Raw genomic sequence first — 22,268 nt, forward strand, 5'->3', positions numbered from 1 at the left:
TGAAAACAGCTGAGTGACATTTTGCGTCTCTATTTCATCTCTTCCTTCGTTGGCAAAGCTCAGCTTTCTTTTCATAAACTCTGGATCAGGGTCTTGTGAGTCATTGCAGATTCTGCCATGTTTAATCGTGTCATAAATAATGATTATACTCTCTCTAAAAAAAAGACATCAGTCTAAACCAGAGGCACTTAACACTATGGAGATGCTGCAGAGTGCAAATGATGCCCTGCGAGGCTTAAGAAACACTTTTATACAAGTTTTTACTAGAAACAATTCATCTTAAAGTACAAAGCTAACTTGGAGTGATTTTTGGGGGTTCAGTTTGGAATTGAGTCTTTAAAATTGCTCGGTTGTTTGGGTCGTTTCTTCACCTCCCTTTTGTGGGTTAGTAATCAACTCTGGGGTTCTTATCTGGCCCGTGGATCAGCACATGGTAAACGGGTCCATGTGTCAGTGCCGTTTGACTGACAGCTTGTCACTTCCTCTTTGTCGTCAGCAGTGTACTGTTAGATATGATCTCTAAGATTCGGGACGGACTGCTTTTGATCTAACCTGAAGTTGCCAGTTTACTGCTTATGTGGACTTAAAGCAGTTGAATACTGGACAGGATATAGTTTAGCTGTGCAGCGGAGCGCCACTGTGCCTCATATGAAAATATGTCCTGTTAAATATGTGCTACAATAATTCTAATAAAGCAAAAAACGATTCTAGCATTTTATTAAAGATACATGACCTGCTGGATGGTGTGCTTGTATATTCTTGTTATTTTAACAAGAACTAACTTGTCTGCAAAGAGTCATCCAGGTGATGTTATCACTGCATTTCTGCTCATCCCTGTAAGCTGAGGAACCTCCTGGGATGAGCAGCAAAACCTCCTTTGAGGTCTAGTTTCTCAGAAGAACCAAAATCCTGTCATCTGAATGTGATGCACTTTAACTCTTGCTGGTTTTTCATTTCCCAGGTGAGCGACCATACCAGTGCCCTTACTGCGACAAAGCATTCAGCAAGAATGATGGCTTGAAGATGCACATTCGGACTCACACTCGGGTACGTTTCCCTCTGTTTTGAATTAGTCGTGTTAGTGTTCCATTTCGATTGACACCAACGAAGTAAAGGCGCTAATCCTGTTCCTCACGTGAAAGACTATTGCATTAATTCAGTTCAATTGAGTTTTCATTTATATAGCCAATATTACAACTCAGTTGTCTCAACAGACTTTACTAATGATACAAAACATAAAATCAGTTGTAAAATGTAATAGCTTATTGCTAAACTAAACAAGTGAAATAAGAAATCCCTTCTCGGTAAGGAAAAACCCAGATTCCGGACAGGGGATGTACCAGAACAGTGAAAGAAGAATTAGCTTATCTAACTCTACAACTACATGTTTGAATAGTGTAGTCGATGGGCTTTGTCCGGGCTGAGTTGGGGGGGGCGAGACGGTCAAAGACGAGGTCCACGACCAAGGACAGGAGCAGGAGCATGAACGAGCCAACTGGAATCTTGAAATCACTCCCACGATTAGCCTGCAACTAATTGTTATTGTTATTGAAATTCAAACCTGTTAATAGTAAGTATTAATCCTGTAATTATTAAATTAATGAAATTACAAACTTGCTTTTGGTGATTTTTGTTTTCGGCACACAAAGAGGAGGTTCACCTAAACCACGTTTGATGTACCACATCAGCTGTTGCTTCCCCTTCACATAAAAGACTATTTGTTTATCTGTTGTTCAAATTGCTTCCAGTTTGCAAATGCAAATTTAGCGGAAGAAATATGTAAATAAAAACAAGAAAAATTAAAGGAGTTGTTTACAACTGTAGAAATCAGTTGCACAGAACAAACAGTAAATGAAAGGAACAGTTTTTAAGTAATGGACTTCAAGTGGTTTGTTTTGATGACAAATGTGTGTGGAAACTTCCCCCTCCTCCACATATCAGCTGGAAAACAAGAGTACTGTCAAAATTTATGGGACAAACCATCCCACACAGAAAAAAGGGAAAACAGAGAAATACATCAACTTCAAACAGGCTAGAAAAAAGTTCAAGAATTTCTTTTGAATGCATCTCAGTTTTGTTTCAACACCCTTTTCTGTTTTTTTTCTAATTCTTTATAATAATTATTTCACATCTCTGTAAATTTTCTGAAAAACTGTGGGAACAGCCTGCATCGCAAAATGTCATTCTCACTGCCTAATGTGAGGAGCAACTTCTACTAAAGGGCAAAGGGAAAGATTTAAACTGTGACTTGACTGGTTGCAGACAGACATGCAGGAGAAATGATTCCATTTGTCATATTAGAGTTTAAATATTTAGTCTCTGCTCTTGTGTAAATTCTGGCATTTTGCTCCGAGTTTATATTCCTGAGTGTGACTTCATGTTGAAGCCTTAATTGAAGAGCATTTGTGAACCGTGCATGGTAAATATTTAATCTTGTGCAGTTATTCATTTGAGACATTAATAAAAACGTCCGCCTCGGGGATTTCTATCGTGTAGTTTGATGTGTCAGTTGCTCATGGTTGAGCTGAAGTGGGTGCTTGTGGAAACATAAACTTGCTCTAATGTAATTTACGCGTCTGTTTCCAGCATGTGTAATGCTGCTAGGCCATTTCATTCTGAAGTCATTTCAACACTTAACAGGTAGACTGTAGGCTTCACACATTCCCGCTTTTAATTCTTACAGGCTATAAAGCCGAAAAACAGGGCGGTGTAAAGTAAAAGTGGAATGAGGTAGTGTTTAGGGTGGAGGGAAATAGGGGTTGAGCACTTGGGTTGGGACACTCCTGGTTGAACTGCGTCCCTTTTCAGCACTTGTGTCACCCTGGAAGAATGACACTCTCATCATAGATGTGGGTCGTCAGCTGTGGTAGTCCGGGCCCGTCAGCGTCCGTCGATTCTCTTTTAAAGCTGTGTTGGTGGTGGAGACATCCATCCCAGGTGAAGAAGTGTCTCTGAGGAAACAGACAGGTAGAACTTTCTGGTGCCGCTGATTTACTGATGTGTGGTTCCAGATCTGCCTTTGCGCATCGCCCTGTGAAATATGGGCTGAACAGTTACAAACAGCAGAGCAGATGAAGTCACCTTAGCAAGAAACTTATTTCATTTGGCTGAAAGGGCTGCAGCTCATTGCAAATGAAAAGATGATTTGTAATGGATGTGATTGGAGTTTGTGTGTTTATACCACAAACCACATCCCGGGCTAGCCGAGAGTAACACATTTGATGCAGATGTGAACTGCTGACATGCTGGACGATAAAGGGTTTGTACAGTTTTCGATGTAAATGGCTTTGCTTGCTCTGGATGCTTTGTGACCACTGAAACATTTGCCATCACTTGATGTTGGCAGATTGAGGTGGTTGGGATTTTTTTCAGCTCAAATCTGAGTCAGAAAAGATGTGGGCGAGTTTGACGTTCAGTTTTCAAAAAGAAAATGGTGTTTAAGCAAAGTTATGTCTTACAAATATCTTACATTGTTTATGAAAAAACAGATTTTTTGTTTTTAGATGTATATATTGCCAGTCTGGTTGATATATTGTTTGTGCACGTCTGCAACAAATGTTTTGTGTCTTTTATGTCTCTTTGATTTTTTTGCTTCATGATCATGTTGATTCGAATCCCAGCTAGACGACAACAGATTAAAGGTAAGTTAGTTAGTTTTGTACAAGACTTTGGTACAGTCATGCATTTTATAACATAATAAATAAATTGAACTCAAAAGTCAAGTCATAATCAAGTAAAAAAAAAAAAAGTAAAAGATACATTTTCATATATATTAAAAAAAACGCCCCTCTCACCCTCAGCGGGTGGGTTCTCCTCCAAGCTCGGGTCCTCTACCAGAAGCCTGGGAGCTTGAGGGTCCTGCAGTATCTTAGCTGTTCCTGTTCTTTTCTGGACTGAGAGGTCTGAGGTCTTTCCAGGTATCTGTTGTAGCCACTCCTCCAGCTTGGGGGTTACTGCCCCGAGTGCTCCAATTACCACAGGCACCACTGTCACCTTCACTTTCCAGGCTTTCTCCAGTTCTTCTCTGAGTCCCTGGTATTTCTCCAGTTTCTCATGTTCCTTCTTCCTGATGTTCCCATCGCTTGGCACTGCCACATCCACCACAACGGCTTTCCTCTGGTCTTTATCCACCACTACAATGTCTGGTTGGTTCTCCATTACCATTCTGTCAGTCCGGATCTGGAAGTCCCACAGTATCTTTGCCCTCTCATTCTCTACCACCTTCAGAGGTGTTTCCCATTTTGACTTTGGGGTTTCCAGTCCGTATTCTGCACACGTTCCTGTATATTATTCCAGCCACTTTGTTGTGGTGCTCCATGTATGCTTTCCCGTTTTGGGTAATTAATCCAAGTAATCTAGGTATAACCCCGTGATCAGTACTTCAAGTTAACAGATCTAAAATACACAATCCAGAAAAATGCAAACATACAAAGGCACAAACTGTTTCACTGTGATCCTGTGATTGAGATTCGCAGAGCTCAGGTTCAAGCCTGAGGAAGGCAAACTTCTGACACTTGTGGTTGAACGACCATCAGTGATGAGATAGAGCTGCAGAGCACGCAAACACAACCACTGCAGCATCCATGGTTAACAGTTACCATCTCAGTTTAGACACCAACTTGGAGAGATTTTGAACTTGTGTCACACTTAATTCACACGAGCGGAGACTTTGAACTTGATTATTACTGTAGATGGATTCTTAAAAGACTTCAGAGTGGACTTGGAGTTGATGTTCAAGACAAGTAAATAATGTTTATTGTTATTTCTCTAAGTTTGTAGCTGGAAAGCATTGTGGTGTATGGTGTCTTTCTGTGTTTTTGTTCCTCTCCGTTTGGATCTAAAAGCTTTTGTTGTGATCAGAATTAGCCGTAGTGAACAGAACAGATCTGTCAGTGTAACCGTGAGACTTAAAACCCTAGAAGTGACTCTGACTGGAATTGGACTTTAAACAATTGCTTGTGTGCATTTCTAGATGTTTCAGATCAATGTTGTCTGACTTTTCTTTTTCAAAAAACCAAAACTCACCCCTAGCCCCATCTACCTGGAACAGGCATTTTCCACCAAAAGGAAAAGACAAAGACAGAGAAAGATGGAAAAGAAGCAGGATACCCATCCTCGAGGACTGCCTTTAGACTCTCCTGCCTTTTTTTTTTTTTTACTAATCTTTTCACTCCAGTTCACTTTACTGAAACTGTCCAGCACAGACGCTCCAACAATTTTTGGGAACTGCTAAACAAGTCAGACACAATCGTCTGTGCTTTTCCCGGAGAACCTCTGGTACACATGTGAGGAAGTGGCTTGAGGTTGGTAGGAGTGCATTTGGTATTTGAAAGCATTTGCTCATAGACCAAAGCACTCGAAGAGGTTCTGTGTTGATCTTTGGAGCTGGAAAACTCTGAGAGCCATCAGGGGGGATGACTTGGAAGCCAGAAGCAATTTTTCTTGTTGTTCCTGAAGCATTTCACCTCAAATAACGCAATTTGACTGTTGCATGAGAGGAAAAGTCAGCAGATCACTCTGGAGACCATAAAATCCATTCACTGCACTCTTTCCAGTGGTTTCTGGGATATTCAGATCCAATCCAAAGGGGAAAATGAACCTCTCTGCAAGACTGAGACTTCCTGGAGTCAAGCTGCCAGCTTGTCTAAAGTCATTTTAACCTTCTGCGGTGCTTGTGCTTGATGTCAAGCTAACGTAGCAGAGACTTCCTGTTGCCATGCAGCTTTATAAATACCTGCATATTGAAGATGTCACATGAGAAGATTGCCTTCGCTGAAGTGGGTAAACAAGACCCCGCTTTCTGCATCTCTAGATCTGCTCTTTGCATATGGCGGCGAGATTCAAGAAAGGTCAGGTCACAGGTCAGGGGTTAAACAGCTGCTCGAGCCCCCAGCTACAGATGTTCAATGTTACTGAGGTCACAGGGACATTCTGGCTGCCTTTCACCATCAAAGTCCACCAAGTGGCTCTTTTTGGACCTTTAGACTTTAACCCCCTTGTTTTTTTTCTGATTGTAGGTGATCACTGTCAAAGTTGCTGATGGAGGTGGGAATTCAAACTGATTAGGACACAGTCAGTTTCTGTGTGTGCCTGCGTGTGTGTGTGTTTGGGGGGGGGGATCTCTCACACACAGAGGCCTTTATTTCTTTTGTTCGTCTCTCTTCTGTCACATGCCCACAGCCGCATCCTTAAATCCCCACACATGCGCTGAACCTGATCTTTACCTCCTTTTGTATCCTGTGTGACTGGGCACTCCTTGCCCAGCCCACATGATAGCGCCTTTCCCAGGACCCTTACTTCCTGCATTCACCCCGTTTCCATGACGACTAAGCCTAGAATGGGCAAAGCCTCCGTTATCAGGCAGACTTGTCAAAAACTGCTTCCTAAAGAGTGACGGCGAGAACCAAACCAGCTATCTCCTTCGTTTTTTTCTCAACGTCTTGTAAGGTGTTTGCCCTCAGACCGCGCCGCCTGTTTTCCGGACTCCTCATCACAGAGCCACATGCCCTTAGAAAGCTCTCTCCAAAAGACACAGAGGAAATGTTCTTGGGTAAACTGATGAGGTGTGGAAACACAGGATTGATACTACACAGCCACACAGTGCCAGCGCCCTGATATACGTTCAAAGGCAGTTTCTGCTCAGTGTTTTCCTTACTTTTTCTAGAAACCATGTGTTTTTGATGGCCCCTGTGTTGGCTGCCTTCTTCCTCCTGCAGGGGCTGTTCAGGCCTCTGTATCCAAATTGCGGCGCGAGCGCAGCTTTGTTTGCCACAAGAATACTTCCACATTTTCTTGCGTTTTTCTCCTTTCTGTGCCTGCCCGTTTGTTTGTCCTCCACGTGTGCACGCAGACGCGTGTCATTACTCGGTTTTCCCTGCAGGTTTTCTCCACATGTGATGGAGGGGATTATTTTTCATGTACTGTTGTGCTTCTTCTGTGTCAGTGAAAGCTGTGTGTATGTGTGTCTCTGCAGGAGAAGCCGTATAAATGCAGCGAATGCAACAAGGCCTTCAGCCAGAAAAGAGGACTGGATGAGCACATGAGGACGCACACGGGAGAGAAACCTTTCCAATGTGATGTGAGTGATCTGTTCTTTTTTTCTGTGCGTGGAAATGTGACGGAGCTCTGGCACAAGGCCACATGTGGAGCTCAGTTAGCGGCAGATAGAGATCGTACTTCTCTGGAGGGGCAGAGTGGGCTGATCTCACGTAAACACATTGAGAGGATCAGAGGGATAAATTACCCTCTGCTTATAATACGGCAGGAGCAATAATTACTCCCATAGACTGAGAAGGGAGCATTTGACAGAATTAGTTTGTAGTGTTTACAATTATCTTTGTCAGTGCTGAGTTTTATCATCATTTGTGTGAAGCAGCTCTCTGTTTTTTTTTATTCAGAGAGCCTCAATTATGTCTGGAAACGCTGTGAAAGTGATCTGAAATGTTCTCAAAGTCATACTTTAGTAACGCATTTTAAGAAAATAAAACCCAGAGGTCAGAGGTAGTTGTTGCAAATGACAAACAAGAACATGCCGGCATCTCTTGAACACCTTATTTAGGGTCAATATGAATTGTTTTAACCAGAATTTATGCATGAATGTTTCTGGTTTCCACCGAATCCATGTGTTTTATAATGTCAATCTTTGATTAACACCCAAGCTTGGGCCAATTTCTGACACCAGTGGGTCAATTTTTCACTAAATTTGGCGAATTTTACCTTAAGACAGTTTTTTTTCCATAGTAGAAGAAAAAGTAACTTTTAACTGCTTTGTCCATAAAGTTTTCATAAATCTGGCTTCCCTAGTTATTCCTCAAACTAATTGTTAAAATGGAAATGTGCGTTGCGTGAAAAAAACTATCCAACTATCCATTGGTTATGAATGTGTAGCAAATAGTTGATTACCGTTTCCATCATCTTTTGCTAGCATGTCGAAGTTTCTTGTGTTTGCCATGTGAAGTTAAAGTGTGGCACGCGGAAGGAAACAATCAGATAACAATCAGACATTTGTCTAAGTGTCACACTTTGAAAACTTTTAGTTGGCAGTCGCCCCAAACTAAAAACCATGCAACGACTGTCTGCTCTGAGTTGCAAAGGAAAGTGACGACACACAAACTCTCCATTACACAATGATTTTAGTATTTGTAATCCAAAACGAAGGTTTAATCGAAGCATCTCCTTCGGCTTTGAGTCAGACCCAAATTCAGTTTGCCTTTAGGGATCATCATCTTCTGTACTGCTGTAACAAACAAACAAATGGGGAAAAGCTCCATTCATTCATTCCTTTATTTATTTAATGCTGTGAGGACTTTCTAAAAGCGTTTTTAAGGAGCTAAGAAATGAACTAAACTAGGAATACGATTTGACTGTCCTTCTGCTTTCTGTTATAGTCTTCAGATGAAGCTGTTGGTGCACCCATGTGTGCAGGTTTTTGGAGTGTAAATCATAGATGGATTCGAGGAAGCCCCATGCTGGGATTCTCCAGGATTTATGTCAGAGTCCGACGCCAGCCAACCCTGGATTATCCTGACGGATAGAGGGGCAAAGAGCCGTTTGTACAGTAGAAAATGGCTCATTTAGAATGGATGTTAAAGTTGCGTGCGATCCCTCTCCCCACTATTGGGGGGGAGGGGGGAGGCTGTCAGTGAGTGTCTTAATTCAATATCAGTCTGTTCCCGTTTGAAGGGAAGCAGAAAATGAAGAAGTGGTGCTGAAGGTCAGTGGTGGAAAGGCCTGTCCTGACAGAGTGTCTCGTGTTCTTGAAGGTGTGTGACCTGTCGTTCAGCCTGAAGAAGATGCTCAGCAGGCACAAGCTGACGCACAACCCCAACCGGCCCATGGCGGAGTGCCAGCTGTGCCACAAGAAGTTCACCAGGAACGACTACCTCAAAGTGCACATGGAGAACGTCCACGGGGAGACGGAAAGCTGAACCATCTATGGGAGCACCAAGGAGATTCCAGGATGAAACTCGGCTTTATGTCCCAGTAAAGTGCTGTTTACAGAGACAGACAGACAGCAGAAATGTTGTTATTATTAATACATGCGATGGAAATATGGAAGACATTAAGGCAAGCATTTTAAGGCTAAAACACGGGCTGTGCATTCGTCTTTTTTTCCACAGTACACTTGTTTTTGATATTTGAACAGATTTCCTGATACGTTGCCTGCGGAGCCGGAGAGTCTGCTCCCAGTCTTCCATTTCACATGCAGTTTTTCTGATTTCTGACCGGAGCTGCTGCACAGACTCTCCCTGCCTGACCTCCTGCTTTCTTGTCTTCAGCCTTTACTGTTCTCTTGTGGCCAGTTGCCAAATGTTGAAGAAAGTCTGTGACAAAAAACATTTGTGGGGGCTTTTTTTTTTGCTTCTTTTTTTCCAACTTTCTATGTATGTGTTCCATATGTTCACACCTTTCCGTTTCAAGTGCCACCTGTTTGTAAGTCCAAACTCCTTTTGTTGTATTGAATGGCTTTGATTGTGTACTGTGCTGTAGCAGCACCACAGAAGATGGAGAGGCAGAGGTCTGAAAACAGTAACCAGCTCTGGGCGCTCAGCTGTTGTTTATATGATAGTCAGGCCTTATAAACATGCTGTCGTTTGCCTTTCGTGCAGCTTTTTCTGGCTGCACTTTGGGAAAAGGTAATTTAATTAGACCCAATATTTACAAGTTCCTTCTCTGCGTTTTGGCTGGATTTGTTGTAGCTCCTCATCATTAAGGCTTCTCCTTAAATGTGTTTTGTCATTATCGGCCATTCATTAAGCTTTTGCTTTGTTCTGCTTTAATAACTGTTTAATACACTTTCATGTATTTGGCTGGAAGTCCCTTTCTGTCTTCTTTTCCAATTCATTTAGCTGATGGGACCCCGTCTCCCTGATGCTTTTCTGACTTGTGCAAAACCTCATCACCTACCAAACCTCCATTTCCTCCTCCTGCTCTAATTATGTTTGTGAGCAGTGAAGAAAAAAAATGGCATTGAGGGTTGATTAAAAGCGTTCAGTTCTCCTTGTTCATCTATTCTTAGTCTGATGGGAGCGGAGGCTAATTAAGGCTTTTTTTTTTTCGGTCTCTGAGGCCACAGTCACCGCTCGCCGGATCTGTAGAGCCACACACCAAAGGGCGCCTCTGATGGTTTCTCTCTGTGGATGCTGCAAGTCTTTCTCACGTCCATCACTCATAGAGCGTCTCCTCTATCTCCTGATTTGAGCTCTGTGAGAATCTGGATTGAAGTGGGAGGCCTGCGCCTCGCTCTCATTACAGGGACTGTAGCTCAAACTCAACAAATGCTAACATGTGGTTCTGGCTTCCTGAAAACATCCCAGTATGTCACGTTTCAAACTGGGTGCTGTTGGTTCAACAATTAACGTATTTCTTGTGGTCGCATTGGATTACATCCCAGCTCACGATTCTGAAATAAAAAACTGATGAAGGTCTCTAAGGATCCTGTTGGGCGCTCGGAGGAGAACGGCAAGCCAACCCTCCCAGACTAATAGGGCTAATCAGGTTAAAGAACATAAAATGTTAACCCAGGATTGATATGTTATACAAGATAGAAACACAGGAGTAAAAGTTTGTTTTTAAGTGTTCGTTTCAAAGGCAGACTTGAGTAAACATTGATCATGTCATTGGCCTTTTCTGTGCTTTTCATTCTGCTGTTGTGTTTGTTGTCAAACTCAAGCATTTCTCTCCTTGCAGATAACAAAACCGATTTTTAGCATTTTTTTCAGTTTGACCCAAGAAAGAGTTTGGATTCTACCAACTAGATCAGGGGTGGGCAAACCATGGCCCGTGGGCCGAATGTTGCCTGCCAAGCTATTTAATTTGGCCGGCCAAACTGGAATAAATTATTTTGATAATCCTTATTAATGTTTTATTTTCCCTGTAGGATTGTTGTCTAGAAAATGTGCACCCATCCAGATAAACTGACCTTTGTCTGGGTGCAGAAAGATATTCTACATTGTGGTGTTGGAAGATCTGTTGTTTTTGTACGATCATGTGCGTTTTCCAAGTTGGAAAATAATTTTTCCGTTCATTTCAACACCAAAAGACTGCAGCATTTCTCTAAGTTTGCATTTTTTTTTTGAAAAAAAAAAAAAATCCAGAATGTTCTGATTTGACCCCTGATTTGGACTGAAAAGTCCAAATCAGGGGTCCCCAAATCCATGTTTTCCAACCAACCTGCCCTTGAAACTCCTTATTGGCTAAACACACCTGATCTTTAGACAAACCAAGGGTATGTCTGAATAAACCCCTTTTGTAATTGAGGCCATATTTGAAAATCTTTGGTGTTGGACCATATGGAAAAGGAAAGGAGGGAAGAAGAGAGAGGGATGTTAGAGAGAGGGGGGGGTAGGAGGGTGATAATATGAGGGGGGGGGGGGGGGGTAAGACCATAAAGCAGCATAAAGCAACAAGTTTACTGGATGTTTATCATAACGGTAAGGTTCAAATGTAGTACAAATCTCAAAGGGCGGGGCCTGTCCAAACACACACTCAAATGTTATCAACACACCTGCTAGCTGCAAAAATGTCCACATGTCAACATGTACACAAAACAGATAGTGTTCACACACACGTACTTATGCCTTCAAACCAACTAGTGTGAAATATTTCATTCATTCAATCATGCAAACTATTAGTGCAAAGGTGAGCTAACACCTGTGCTCAGGTGAGTGTTCTTCTAAAATGGATGGTGGAATGTGGAATGTGAAAAGAAGGAGGGAGAGTGCCCAGCCATCCCCACACCAAGACCCCCGCCGCAACAGCAACGGCAGCCAGAACCCCCCAACGCCACACGGCAGCAGGCAGAAAACAACCGCCCCCCGGGCGACCACATCCGCCACCCAGGCCAGGGCCAGCAGGACCGCCGAGAGGCCCCCAGAGCCAGAGAGTAAGTGGGCACGGGGGGAAAGAGAGCGCCGCCCCAGCCCCCCGCCGCGCCAGGAGGGCCCAACGCAGGGCCCCACCCGAGAAGGGTGCCCACAGCCCCAGACGGGCACCCCCTCACCACCCAGGAGTTCTGGGCATCCCCCTGCCCCAACCCCAGGTACGAGCCAGGACCCCCCAAGGGAGACCCGCTCTGCAATCCAGGCAGGCACCCACCCGGCCCACGGTTGGTCCAGGAAGGAGCAAGGCAGGGGCTAGCCGCCCCCGCCCAGGAGGAAAAGGGGGGCCCACAAGGGGTGTTGTAAATATGGCCCGACCAGGCTTGGCCACAGTTGGAAATTTGGCGGGGCCCAGCGCTCAGGGGCAAGGACCAGAACCCACCCCACAGGGATGCAGACACACCCGGCTCAGGTGTAATGTGAACCCCCTCCCCGCGCGGAGAGAGCACCGCCGGGCCCAGGAAACCGGCACCCAGGGGACACGGTGGCTGTTGCCAGGGGCCCAGTACCCCCCACCAGGGATGGGGTAGGGGACAGATGGTCCTAGGTCCCACCTTCCTTGCAAAATGTGTGTGCGTGAGGTACCCCCAGGTACCCCCCCTACCAAGGGCCCTACATGTCTAAGGTTTCTGAGGCCTATTGAAATGGACATGTTTCCCAAAACTTCAATGGAAACACATTTTTAGAATTAAATGAGTCACATGACCAGCAACCAGATGGTGATGTGCTTCTTAGTAGGAACTAGCTGCCTTGGGCGCTGCACAGCCTATCATGCAGAATTGTTGTATCCACAGCTCCTCTGTAAAATCACCGACCATGATTTCCCAAAATGGCTTCATCCGTAGCCGCTCCCACGTGTGAGGAGCTCGCCACTCTATGGCTTAAATAAGACGCCGACGGCTCCTTTGATAGATAATTAGCGCTAGTGTCGCAGCAGAAATTGGAATGTATTTGCCGTAAATCATTTTTCACATCCATCTCCATGTTTTTGAATGACTTATTGCGCAAGTTGGTTTGTGTTTATCACATAATAAGGATTTACTGGAAACCGTGTAATCGCGGAATAGTGTTTTTTCAACATTTCTACAATTTCAATAACATTTTGTGCATATTTGTAATGGAAACACAGCTAATGAGAAGTTGTTCTCTTCTGTTACCAGCTTCCAGTGCTCAATTTAGGAATTACAACATTTGGTAATTCTGGGTTTCCTAAACCCTTGTGCTATCCTATGACCCCACCCTTACATTGATTGACTCGTTATTCCTACCATGACAAAGGTGGATAAAGGTGGAAAGATTTCATGTAATCCATGGACACCAGTGAAGATCACAGATCATTGAAGAAAAAGGTTCAGAGCACAGTCTAGTGGGTCTAGATGACCCAACTCCCAATGTTAAAGTGCCTAGGATAGCACAAGTGTTACGATTGGGAAACAGAGGATGGGGGGTTGGAAAAATATACTTCATATCTATGGTGATTAATAGCTGTGTTTTTCTTATTATTATTTTTTTTATAATAATATTTTAAGTTGGGGTGTTGAAACCATAATCATGTGAGATTGCAATCTGGCTGTTATTGTCCCTAATAGAAATGCCGTGTTAACAGTTTATATCCAAACCATGTGTTTACACCATTAAACCAAATCGTAGGCAAAGTGAATTGTAGCATCCTTACAGCATATCAGTATGTTCAAAGTGTCAAATGTGTAATTGGAATGTATTATTTATTGTTTTATTCCATCACACCTGGCTTAGTATAGGCCAAGTGAAATATCTTTTCTTCATTGTTTGCTTGTAAACAACTTGTACCAAACAAATTACAAAAAAAGATTGCTGCAAATTTTAGGGTGTTGTTGCTGTTTGGTAAAAACACAAATCATATATCGAACTGAAACAAAACCATGACTCTGAAATTAAGGTTTATGCCAAATTGTGGGATAAGTGAATGGTTGCATCCCTAGTCAATGGCCATTTTTAATTTTTGGGGACTCTGCTCAACTAAAATAGCAGTGCATTTAACCCCTTTCAGCTGTAAGTTGCTAATTTGTAATGTACCATTAAATACAGGGCTCCACTTAATTTAAAACCCCCTTTGAATGGATGAAATGTTTTTATTTTATTTTGTCAATGACTTTTTTTTATAATTGGAAATAAAGTCAGTTTTAAAATTTACTATTATTGTTTCCAAGCTATCGGGTAACCAGTATCATTTTTTTAAACAGTTTTTTCTTCATTAGTTTCCCACTTATTCTCTTCTCACCACAATTCTGCCTCCCTCAGACGGCCAACATTCTTACTCATCTTTAAAAGCAAAGCCCTCACTAAAGTGCTGTTATGGGCCGTACCTGTAAAAGTTGTCCTGCATGTGTTTAAAACAAGTTTTGGAGCTCGGCTGCTCTTTGACCTGGATCTTGTTTCACTGTGTGGGGCGCTGAGAGGTTGAGCTCTTAAAAGTGAACTGTGCTAAAGCACTCTCCAACACAATGGCATTGGTATCGCCATTGTAAACAGTGGAAGCAGAGATTTGGAACAGTTGAATATTGTCGTGTAGTGACGGGCCTGTCAACATGGGTGCTTATGTGCCACCGCTTTGCTTTTTCAGCCAATGTGTGCAACAATGTGTATCGCCTGTCACCAACCGTGTCTGCCTGCTTTCCCCTTTTTTCCCCGCAAGGTTTGATTTTATCATGGGACTTTCCCAGTGACCCATTGTTAGTGCCCTGTACTCGAGTGGCCCCTTTCTTCAGCCCAGTGTGCATCCCTGCTTGCACATGTCTCCATTTCCAATGGGTGGATCGTGCCAGAGCTCCCAGTCAATGTGTTTCTAATTATATGTTTTTACTGGAAGCCCCGGTTTCCTGTGTTGCCTCCCCATTTGTGAGTGTGGGCCAGACTGGGCTCCGACCTGCGTCCACAGAGCCCAGCGCCAGCCCTGCCCACTGCCCAGGAGTATCATTACCACGCAAGCCCCAGTTTATGGCAAACCACTGTCGCGTTAGGAATGGAGTAGACACGTTGGTGTGACCTCTGTGTTTGGCAGGCGTTGCTACAGCAACAGGTAACCTTCCACTCCACTGACCGTGCGTCCCCAGCTCAGAGTGCCATGCTGAGGAATTTTAACACAACTGCACAGGGTGTGTTTGGGTTTTTCTGGTCCACCCTTTCAGTCATGATGGACAATCCCTTAAAGCTGCGTATCCATGGAAACTGTCAGAGGCTTTTGGGTACCAAAAAGCTGGGAGGCAGAGAAAGGTGAAGTGCTTTATGCAGCGCCAAAGGGCTTGGGTTAGAGTTTTCTACCATGAAGATAAACACATTCACACACACTCCATTCTCATGGTATGTTTGTCTTTTTAAGTCATTTACCAGACTGTTCTGATCCAATTCACTCACCCCAACATTTTAATCTACTCTTTCAACAGTCAAAGGAAAACAAAGGAACCAAGATTTTTAACAAAAGATACACAATATAACTGCAAGAATCATTGACCGTTTATGAGAACTGGATCGATTTAGATAATGGTTCACTTCAGGCTCCAAGCAAATAGTCAATTCAGTCGCCCTTTTTCCGGTGATATGGACGTCGCCATGTTGGAACCAGAAAATCGTCAGGAAGCAGTGATTGGTCCAAGTCGGTCTGAGTCAACGTTTCAGTGTCAACCCCTCTTACCAATCAGGAGTGAGGTTTTTGGAATGCCAAACCCCTACTATTTGAAAGCGGGCTGGGGGGGGGTCTGTGATTCAAGTGGCGTTCCCCAGTAAAGAATGGTGCAGACAGCAGCCCTATACAGGAGATTTATGGGGCACAGAAGCTGGTTGTGACAGACGAGATGGTGAAAGACATCAGTCAGCATTGCTACTCGGAATATTTGGTGTTGGTCAGCACATTGTCGCTGTGTGCCCTCACTCCTCGGCTTCATTAGAAACCGCACAGCTGTCCTCACCTCAGAAGCGCCCGGGGCTATCTCATGTCTGTGGCCCTGCACTTTTGGCACAGCCAGAGCAGATGCGAGAGGTCTGACAACTCGTGATTTCAAATAATGAACCAGCGCTGATGCACTGCTCAATCTCAGCTGCTGAATCAGAAATTCAGCTTGGCAGAAAACATGGAAGGAAATAGAAAACCTAATAAAACTCCAAGGTTTAACGTGTCCCACAAAATAGATGATGGATCTGTGATGGGCTGCCAAAAAGAAAATGCAATCCACTCTTTTCATTTAACTGGATCGGAAATTGCTGCAGTTAAAACAATGCCCCATCCTAAGTTTTACTCCTCCATCCTGGTTTGTTTCTCTCCCTCCAGTGAGCAGCTCTGGGATTTTTTGTCAGGTGATTGGCAATGACAGAGACAACTCAACAGGTCTAGCCAAAACATTTGTGGGAACGTGGTGAGAGATGTGACATAATTCCTCTCTTTTCCCTTTGGTCAGACAGTCGCTCATCCTCCCCTCCTCCCATTTGCTATTATTGTCTCATCCCCCATAATCTCTGGGAGACCTGTGCTTCCCGGCCCAACATAGATGACACCAAACCCCCGCTGGGCTGGAGGATCATGGGTAAAGAATGACGGCGAGCCCTGAGAGGAGGATTAAGTTATTAGACTCCTCTCAAAACTGTGATTTAAATAAAAATCAGAGGACTGAAAAAGCATAGTTTAATGCATATTTAAACCGGCAGCTTTGGTGGATTGGGAAGAGCAGCAGTGACATAACATTGGCCTCATTGTCCCAGCTCAGCCCACAGCTCTGTTTTGAGTTTTGTGGCGTGTTTGAAGGCGAGTCCTGTGTGTGAGCTCGGAGAAACCGTACACCGCAGCGCGGCTCTGTTTCCTGTCAGGGCAGCGGGAGAAGCAACACTGAGATGCACACCTTTCATGTGCTGATTTGAGTTTCGCTCCACTGAACAAACACACACACACACACACACACACACACACACACACACACTTGCAGGAGGAAGCAAACTTAATGGGAAAAAAAAGGCCTCCAGTGACTGTGACCCTGGTGAGAAATGCAAGGAGGGATCGGGGGGTTTCTGTCTGGGCCCTGTGAATTGGCCACCCAGACCACACACACACATATGTGAAAACACGCACACACACATATGAACTGACATGCACTGAATGATAATTTCCTCCTCATGCAGGGACATCGTGAGGGGATCGACATTCGTCAGCGACAAAGAACAGCTGCTGGAGCCAAAACACATCCATCTTCCACAGGAAGTTATTGTTCAAACAAATGCATCCAATCTATTGTTCCTGTCCTGTTGACTGTGACCATATCTGCCCCCCCCCCCTCCACACACACACAAACACACACATCCGCGCGTTCACAAACACAAGCCAAACAACTTGCAATCTCATTCACTCTGTCTCTATTATCCATCAACACAAAGGATCATCAAGGTCTTTTATGAAAAAGTCACTTCACTCACTTCCATGTGTTTGTTTTCTGTCAGTAACTGAAATAAAGTTGTGCACATTTTGAACAGACGATGCAGACGCACAGCGTTTGCCATTACCAAAGCTCAAACTGCAGCTTGTGCTTCCTGAATAAAGTTTGAATGTAGGATAGAAAATGTTTATTTGCACGTCCTTTGCTTGGGTCACATTATCCAGATGCAAAGAGTCCCCATGCGTGGGCAATTCAGAGCAAATGTTGTGCAAACAAGTCACAAAACTTGATCAATTAGTTAGAGCGTAAAAAAAACAGAGAAAGTAAATGGTTTAATCCGTGCAGTAGATTTTTTTATTCATTTATCTAGTGTCTGAATAATTTTTATCATAAAAAAAGTCAAAAGTATTACCTGTAATGAAAAAAATCAACCTATCTTATTGGTATAGTTCATGTTACGACTTTTCTTAACAGCAAAGTCAGTTCTGGGAACCTTTAGTGCTATGTTCACACTGGGCTTGGAATCTCGTGTTCAAGCGACCACCTCCAAGAAAAGTCTATGTAAACGAGCGTTTTAGGCTGCAACGTTCAAAATTCATGTGTTTGCGCGTTGCTACACTAGTTTTTAAGTCCATTTTATGCGTATTAAAAGTTAAAACCAGTTGAACTTTGATTGGGGACTTGGATTTGGTTGGTATGTATAGAGAGTGTCCTTTTTCAAAACAAGGAAGTGCCAACCGTTTGAAAACTGGTAATAGAAGAGAAATTAATAATTATGGTTTGTGCCCGGCTGGAATTTAATGACTAAAAGTCTTTCATAGATCAGAATATAGCTGTGAAAGAAAAAAGGCCTGGAGCAAGATTCAAGAGATTTGCACCGTTTCAACACGTACCATCGAGCCTCTTCCAGCCGTGGGTACATGCACTTGTATCGGGTTGCTTGAATGCGCATCACATGCCCGGTGCATCCCTAGGTTCAGGCTAAATTTGATTGTTTCGTTGTGGAGAACAGGAGAGCCTCAGTGTTGTCAAAAATAGTAAGACACATGCAAATCCTCTGAAAATCCACAATATAATCAGAAAGGAACTAGATTTGATTGACAAAAGGGGATCTGGTTTCTCTCATCTTTCTACTCCTGATAACTGTGGTTTGAGTCCCAAGCCGTGAATCATTTTGAAACTGACATACCCGACATCCTGAAGATCCTTTTCATGAATTTACCATGGAGGGAAAATACTATAACAGCTGAAAAGTTTGTGAAGGAAATTGGTTAATGTTGCCTCTAGGCTGCTGCATGAATCTGAGCACAATAAAAACAGTACTGGACAAAGATAAAAAATGCATCAGCTGTCATGAAAAACAAGCGATTGATAGAGCCTGCATTCATGTTCATTTGTTGGAAAGCTGATAAAATTAGGAAGTGCAGAAACCCGTTCCCGCTCAGCGGCTCTGTCAGGCTGCAGCCTTGATCTCATAACTCCAGGAGCACGGCCCTGTCACGCTGAAGAATGGATGAGTTCGACCTGGTTACAGTGTAGTCAGAGGCTTCAGATGCTCATAAATTACATGCTCGTCTCGAATAAAATCCTCTCTGCACAGTGACACGGGGAGAGGTGGTAAAAACGGGTAGCAATGAAAATCGAGGCAGTCCTTTTGTTGGCCATTGGAGTGAGGTGTCTTCTCATAACAATAGATGCACAAAGGGACAGAAAACCCTCCTGTCTCTAAAATGAACAAGAGCCAGATAGCAAATCTAGAAAGACTTCTTTTCCATTCTCTTTTTTCAGCTGAGGCGGTTCGCCTCCGACTCCTTGAGCGTCTTTGATGCTGCAGGCCTCTGTGCCTCACTGACACACAATGATGTTTGTGGAGGACTTTCCACTTCTTTCCTCTCTGTGAATGTGGGTAGCCCGTATTTTTAACCTCCTCGCCAAACCCTCTACAACACAATTCGAGCTGATACCATCGGAAGGTTACTCGTGCACACCAGAGGTGGAGGCTGCTTACACCGTGGAGCTGTCTGGCACCCATTGTGCTCAAAGTCATTTCACCCTATTTGTGACTGACTGAGGCCACTCTTAAGCCCCATTAACTTAAGGAGCAGTTATTTACTGTATTTGTTTAGTTCTCCTCCTGCCTGGATACAAGTGGCTGCAGGTGCAAGATAAGCAGGCGGAGCTTTGGTGCATAGGACCACCAAACACAAGTCTCTGAGGGGAAAGTGGCCTCACTGACTCAAACCCTCCATGGCCTTGTTCTGAACTGAAGTTCCTCCAACTGAGATGCTCTGGAATATTCAAAGGTATTTTTTTTATCACACTGATATTTCAGAGGCTTGTGGGCAGGATGTCAAACATCATCAAACAGTGTTGAGTAACAGTTTATGGATCCCCGTTTTGCATCCCATTCTGCCTCAGGACACAAGCATTCCTCTATGTTTCCTGCAGAAAGTCCCCTGCTGTGAAGCAGAGGTGTCAACAACTCTCAGGTATTTTTATGCCCACCTGGGCTGAGATCTCAATACAATGAAATTGCCCTTTTTAGCTGTTCACTCTGTTTGTTTTTTCTGTACCCTTTGCTAGAAAGTGTTACCAAAGGATGCAGTTGTGCATAAAACACAGGCTAGCTTAATACATTTTCTTTATAGAATTATATCTTGACATGATTTCAAAGTCAGATAGTTGGAGCCATGTTTTGTTACTGTTCATAATCTTAGATTTATATTTTGTGTCAAAAATCCTCGAAATGTTTTCATCAGATCAATTTAGTTTTATGTTCAGCTGGAAATCCTTTAAAAAAACTTTAATTTACAGACTTATAAGTTAAAAAAAACATACATTCCTTGATTAAATAAATATGTAGATACATATGTGCTAAAATGATACCAGCTAAAATATGAAGAAGGGAAAACGTTTTATTCTTCAGATAGTCCACTTAATCATAAGGTGTTAATAGCTGACAGAGGTTCATGCTTAAATAAAGCAAGTCTTTTGCACGATCCTGGTGTAAGAGCAACCGAACAGCTTCACCAAAATATAAAAATACACCTCAGACCTTGAATCATTGTTTAATTCAGTTGCAGCTGTCACAAGACTGCCAAGGACTCAAAACTCATCTAAACAATGTTAACCTTGACAGTTTGGGGACTTGGGATTAGCATGACATTTCTTTACATTTCTTTAACTTCTACACTATGACAAAAAAATTTAATCAAATTTATGGGTGAATCAAACGATCTCTTGGAATCTACAGCGACATGTATAAGTTGTTGAGATCCATGATTGGGTGAAGTGGGTGGGGTGGTGGGTTGCTTCATAGTTCTGCAATGACAGCTGGGTACTAGTGCAGGAAAAGCTGAAATGAAACCTTGACAGGTTTTAAATGATTGGGCGGGAAAAAGCTGTGCCTTCCTGCGATGGAGCAGAGGATGAGTGACGAAGAACCCATGATCAAGCATCTCTAAAGGGTATGTCCGAATTCCCACCCTAATCCCTATATAGTGCACTATATAGTGTGTTCAACATTTTGTAGTGCTGTCTGAATCTACAATTCTAAAATCGAGTGCCCTAGAAATTTCTCAGAAGTCTCTGCAAAAAACCAGTGTGCATCGATGCTCACTAGATTGGTGAATATAGACCACAATGCATTGCGTCGGAACATTTTTTACCCAAAAATGTATTTAAATGTATATTTTTGATAAACCATCAACGTTTTTATCTTCAGAAGACAGTGAACTCAATAATAATCATTTCAATTAGATTTTAACTTTGTGAAATCGATGACGTCATATCTGCCGTCACAGAAAAAAAAACCCAGTATTGAGCACGGTGTCCAAATTGCTTCTAAAATTCACAACACTACATAGTGCCGCACTATATAGTTTTTTAGTAGTTAGGGGTTAGGGTGGTCATTCGGACACAACCCAAGAAGTTGTAGTGCTGACTAAACTTTTAATTTCTATGAAAATATTAGAGCCCTTTTTCACAAGACCCCACATGACACAACTCAGTCTTTAGGGGATCAAAGGGGATCTGGTTGGAAAGCTCCTTTATTTTAGGATAGAGTCCATGTTGTCAGGTTCTGGGCCAGGGCGGTTGTTGGGTTTTGTTTTGACACTTCCGGTTTGTTTTTCTCTGCTCGTTTGTTCTGTCTTTACCTTATTGGTCTCAGCTGTTGCTGAATCACCTGGAGGGTATTTAGCCTGCACTGATCCTGTCCCTGTCACGGGATCGTTTTGGTTTGTTGTTACGAGTAATACGAGTAATATTAAAACCTACGATTTGACTACGAGTCCCTGCGTCTGCGCCTGTGTCCTCACCTACGAGTTCCTGACACATGTATGTTTTTCCACCTTTATCCACCTTTGTCATGGTAGGGAGAACACGTCAATGTAAGGGTGGGGTCATCTAAGAGAGAACAAGCGTTACACATAACAGATGCACTGCAGGAACACGATTACAGTAAAACCTTTCAAGTTTCAAAAGAGAACAGAAATAAAAGAGATCGCTTAGCTGTTTGATCAGTTCCATTTAAAAACAAAGCACTAATTTTACAAATAAATTCTAATTTTTTCATTTATCACAGAACATAAAATTGATAAACACTTTTGTCAACATCCTGTGAAGAAGCTAGGAACTAAAATCAGATTTTCAGAGTTTCTTCTTGAAGTTTAGACTGGTGCTGCTGTTGGGGTCTGACCTTTGTAGTTTTTGCTGGAGAATCATCGTTTATTTCATTTCAGTCTGAGATTGAACATGCTCGGTGGCTCTGCTTCAGGTTGCTGGGATTTCCACTTTTAGAAGGAACATGCCTTCTGCACAATTTCTAGTGCATGTTATTCAGATTTTTCTCAGATTTTAAATAACTGTTATACCTCCACACAGGGGCTGAAATTTAATTTTAGAGTCCCCGGCCAAACATATTTTTATAACACTATTTTACACAGAAATACCTTCTAGCTTCTGCTTTTTGTTTTAAATAAAATGATATTAT

The 22,268-nt window shown here is 43.0% G+C and overlaps 1 protein-coding gene across 1 annotated transcript in view; it reads left to right on the forward strand.

Annotated features, from left to right (window-relative positions):
- Nucleotides 1-11,091, forward strand: part of prdm5 (PR/SET domain 5) — a 62,338-nt gene extending 51,247 nt beyond the window's left edge. Inside the window, exons 14-16 of the mRNA XM_004068394.4 lie at nt 962-1,047; nt 6,974-7,078; nt 8,763-11,091. Of these exons, the coding sequence (XP_004068442.1) occupies nt 962-1,047; nt 6,974-7,078; nt 8,763-8,927 (356 nt within the window). The 3' untranslated portion in view covers nt 8,928-11,091. The remainder of the gene's footprint in view (nt 1-961; nt 1,048-6,973; nt 7,079-8,762) is intronic.
- Nucleotides 11,092-22,268: the final 11,177 nt, after the last annotated feature.

This window comes from Oryzias latipes, chromosome 4 (assembly GCF_002234675.1).
Source record: "Oryzias latipes chromosome 4, ASM223467v1".
Lineage (NCBI taxonomy): Eukaryota > Metazoa > Chordata > Actinopteri > Beloniformes > Adrianichthyidae > Oryzias > Oryzias latipes.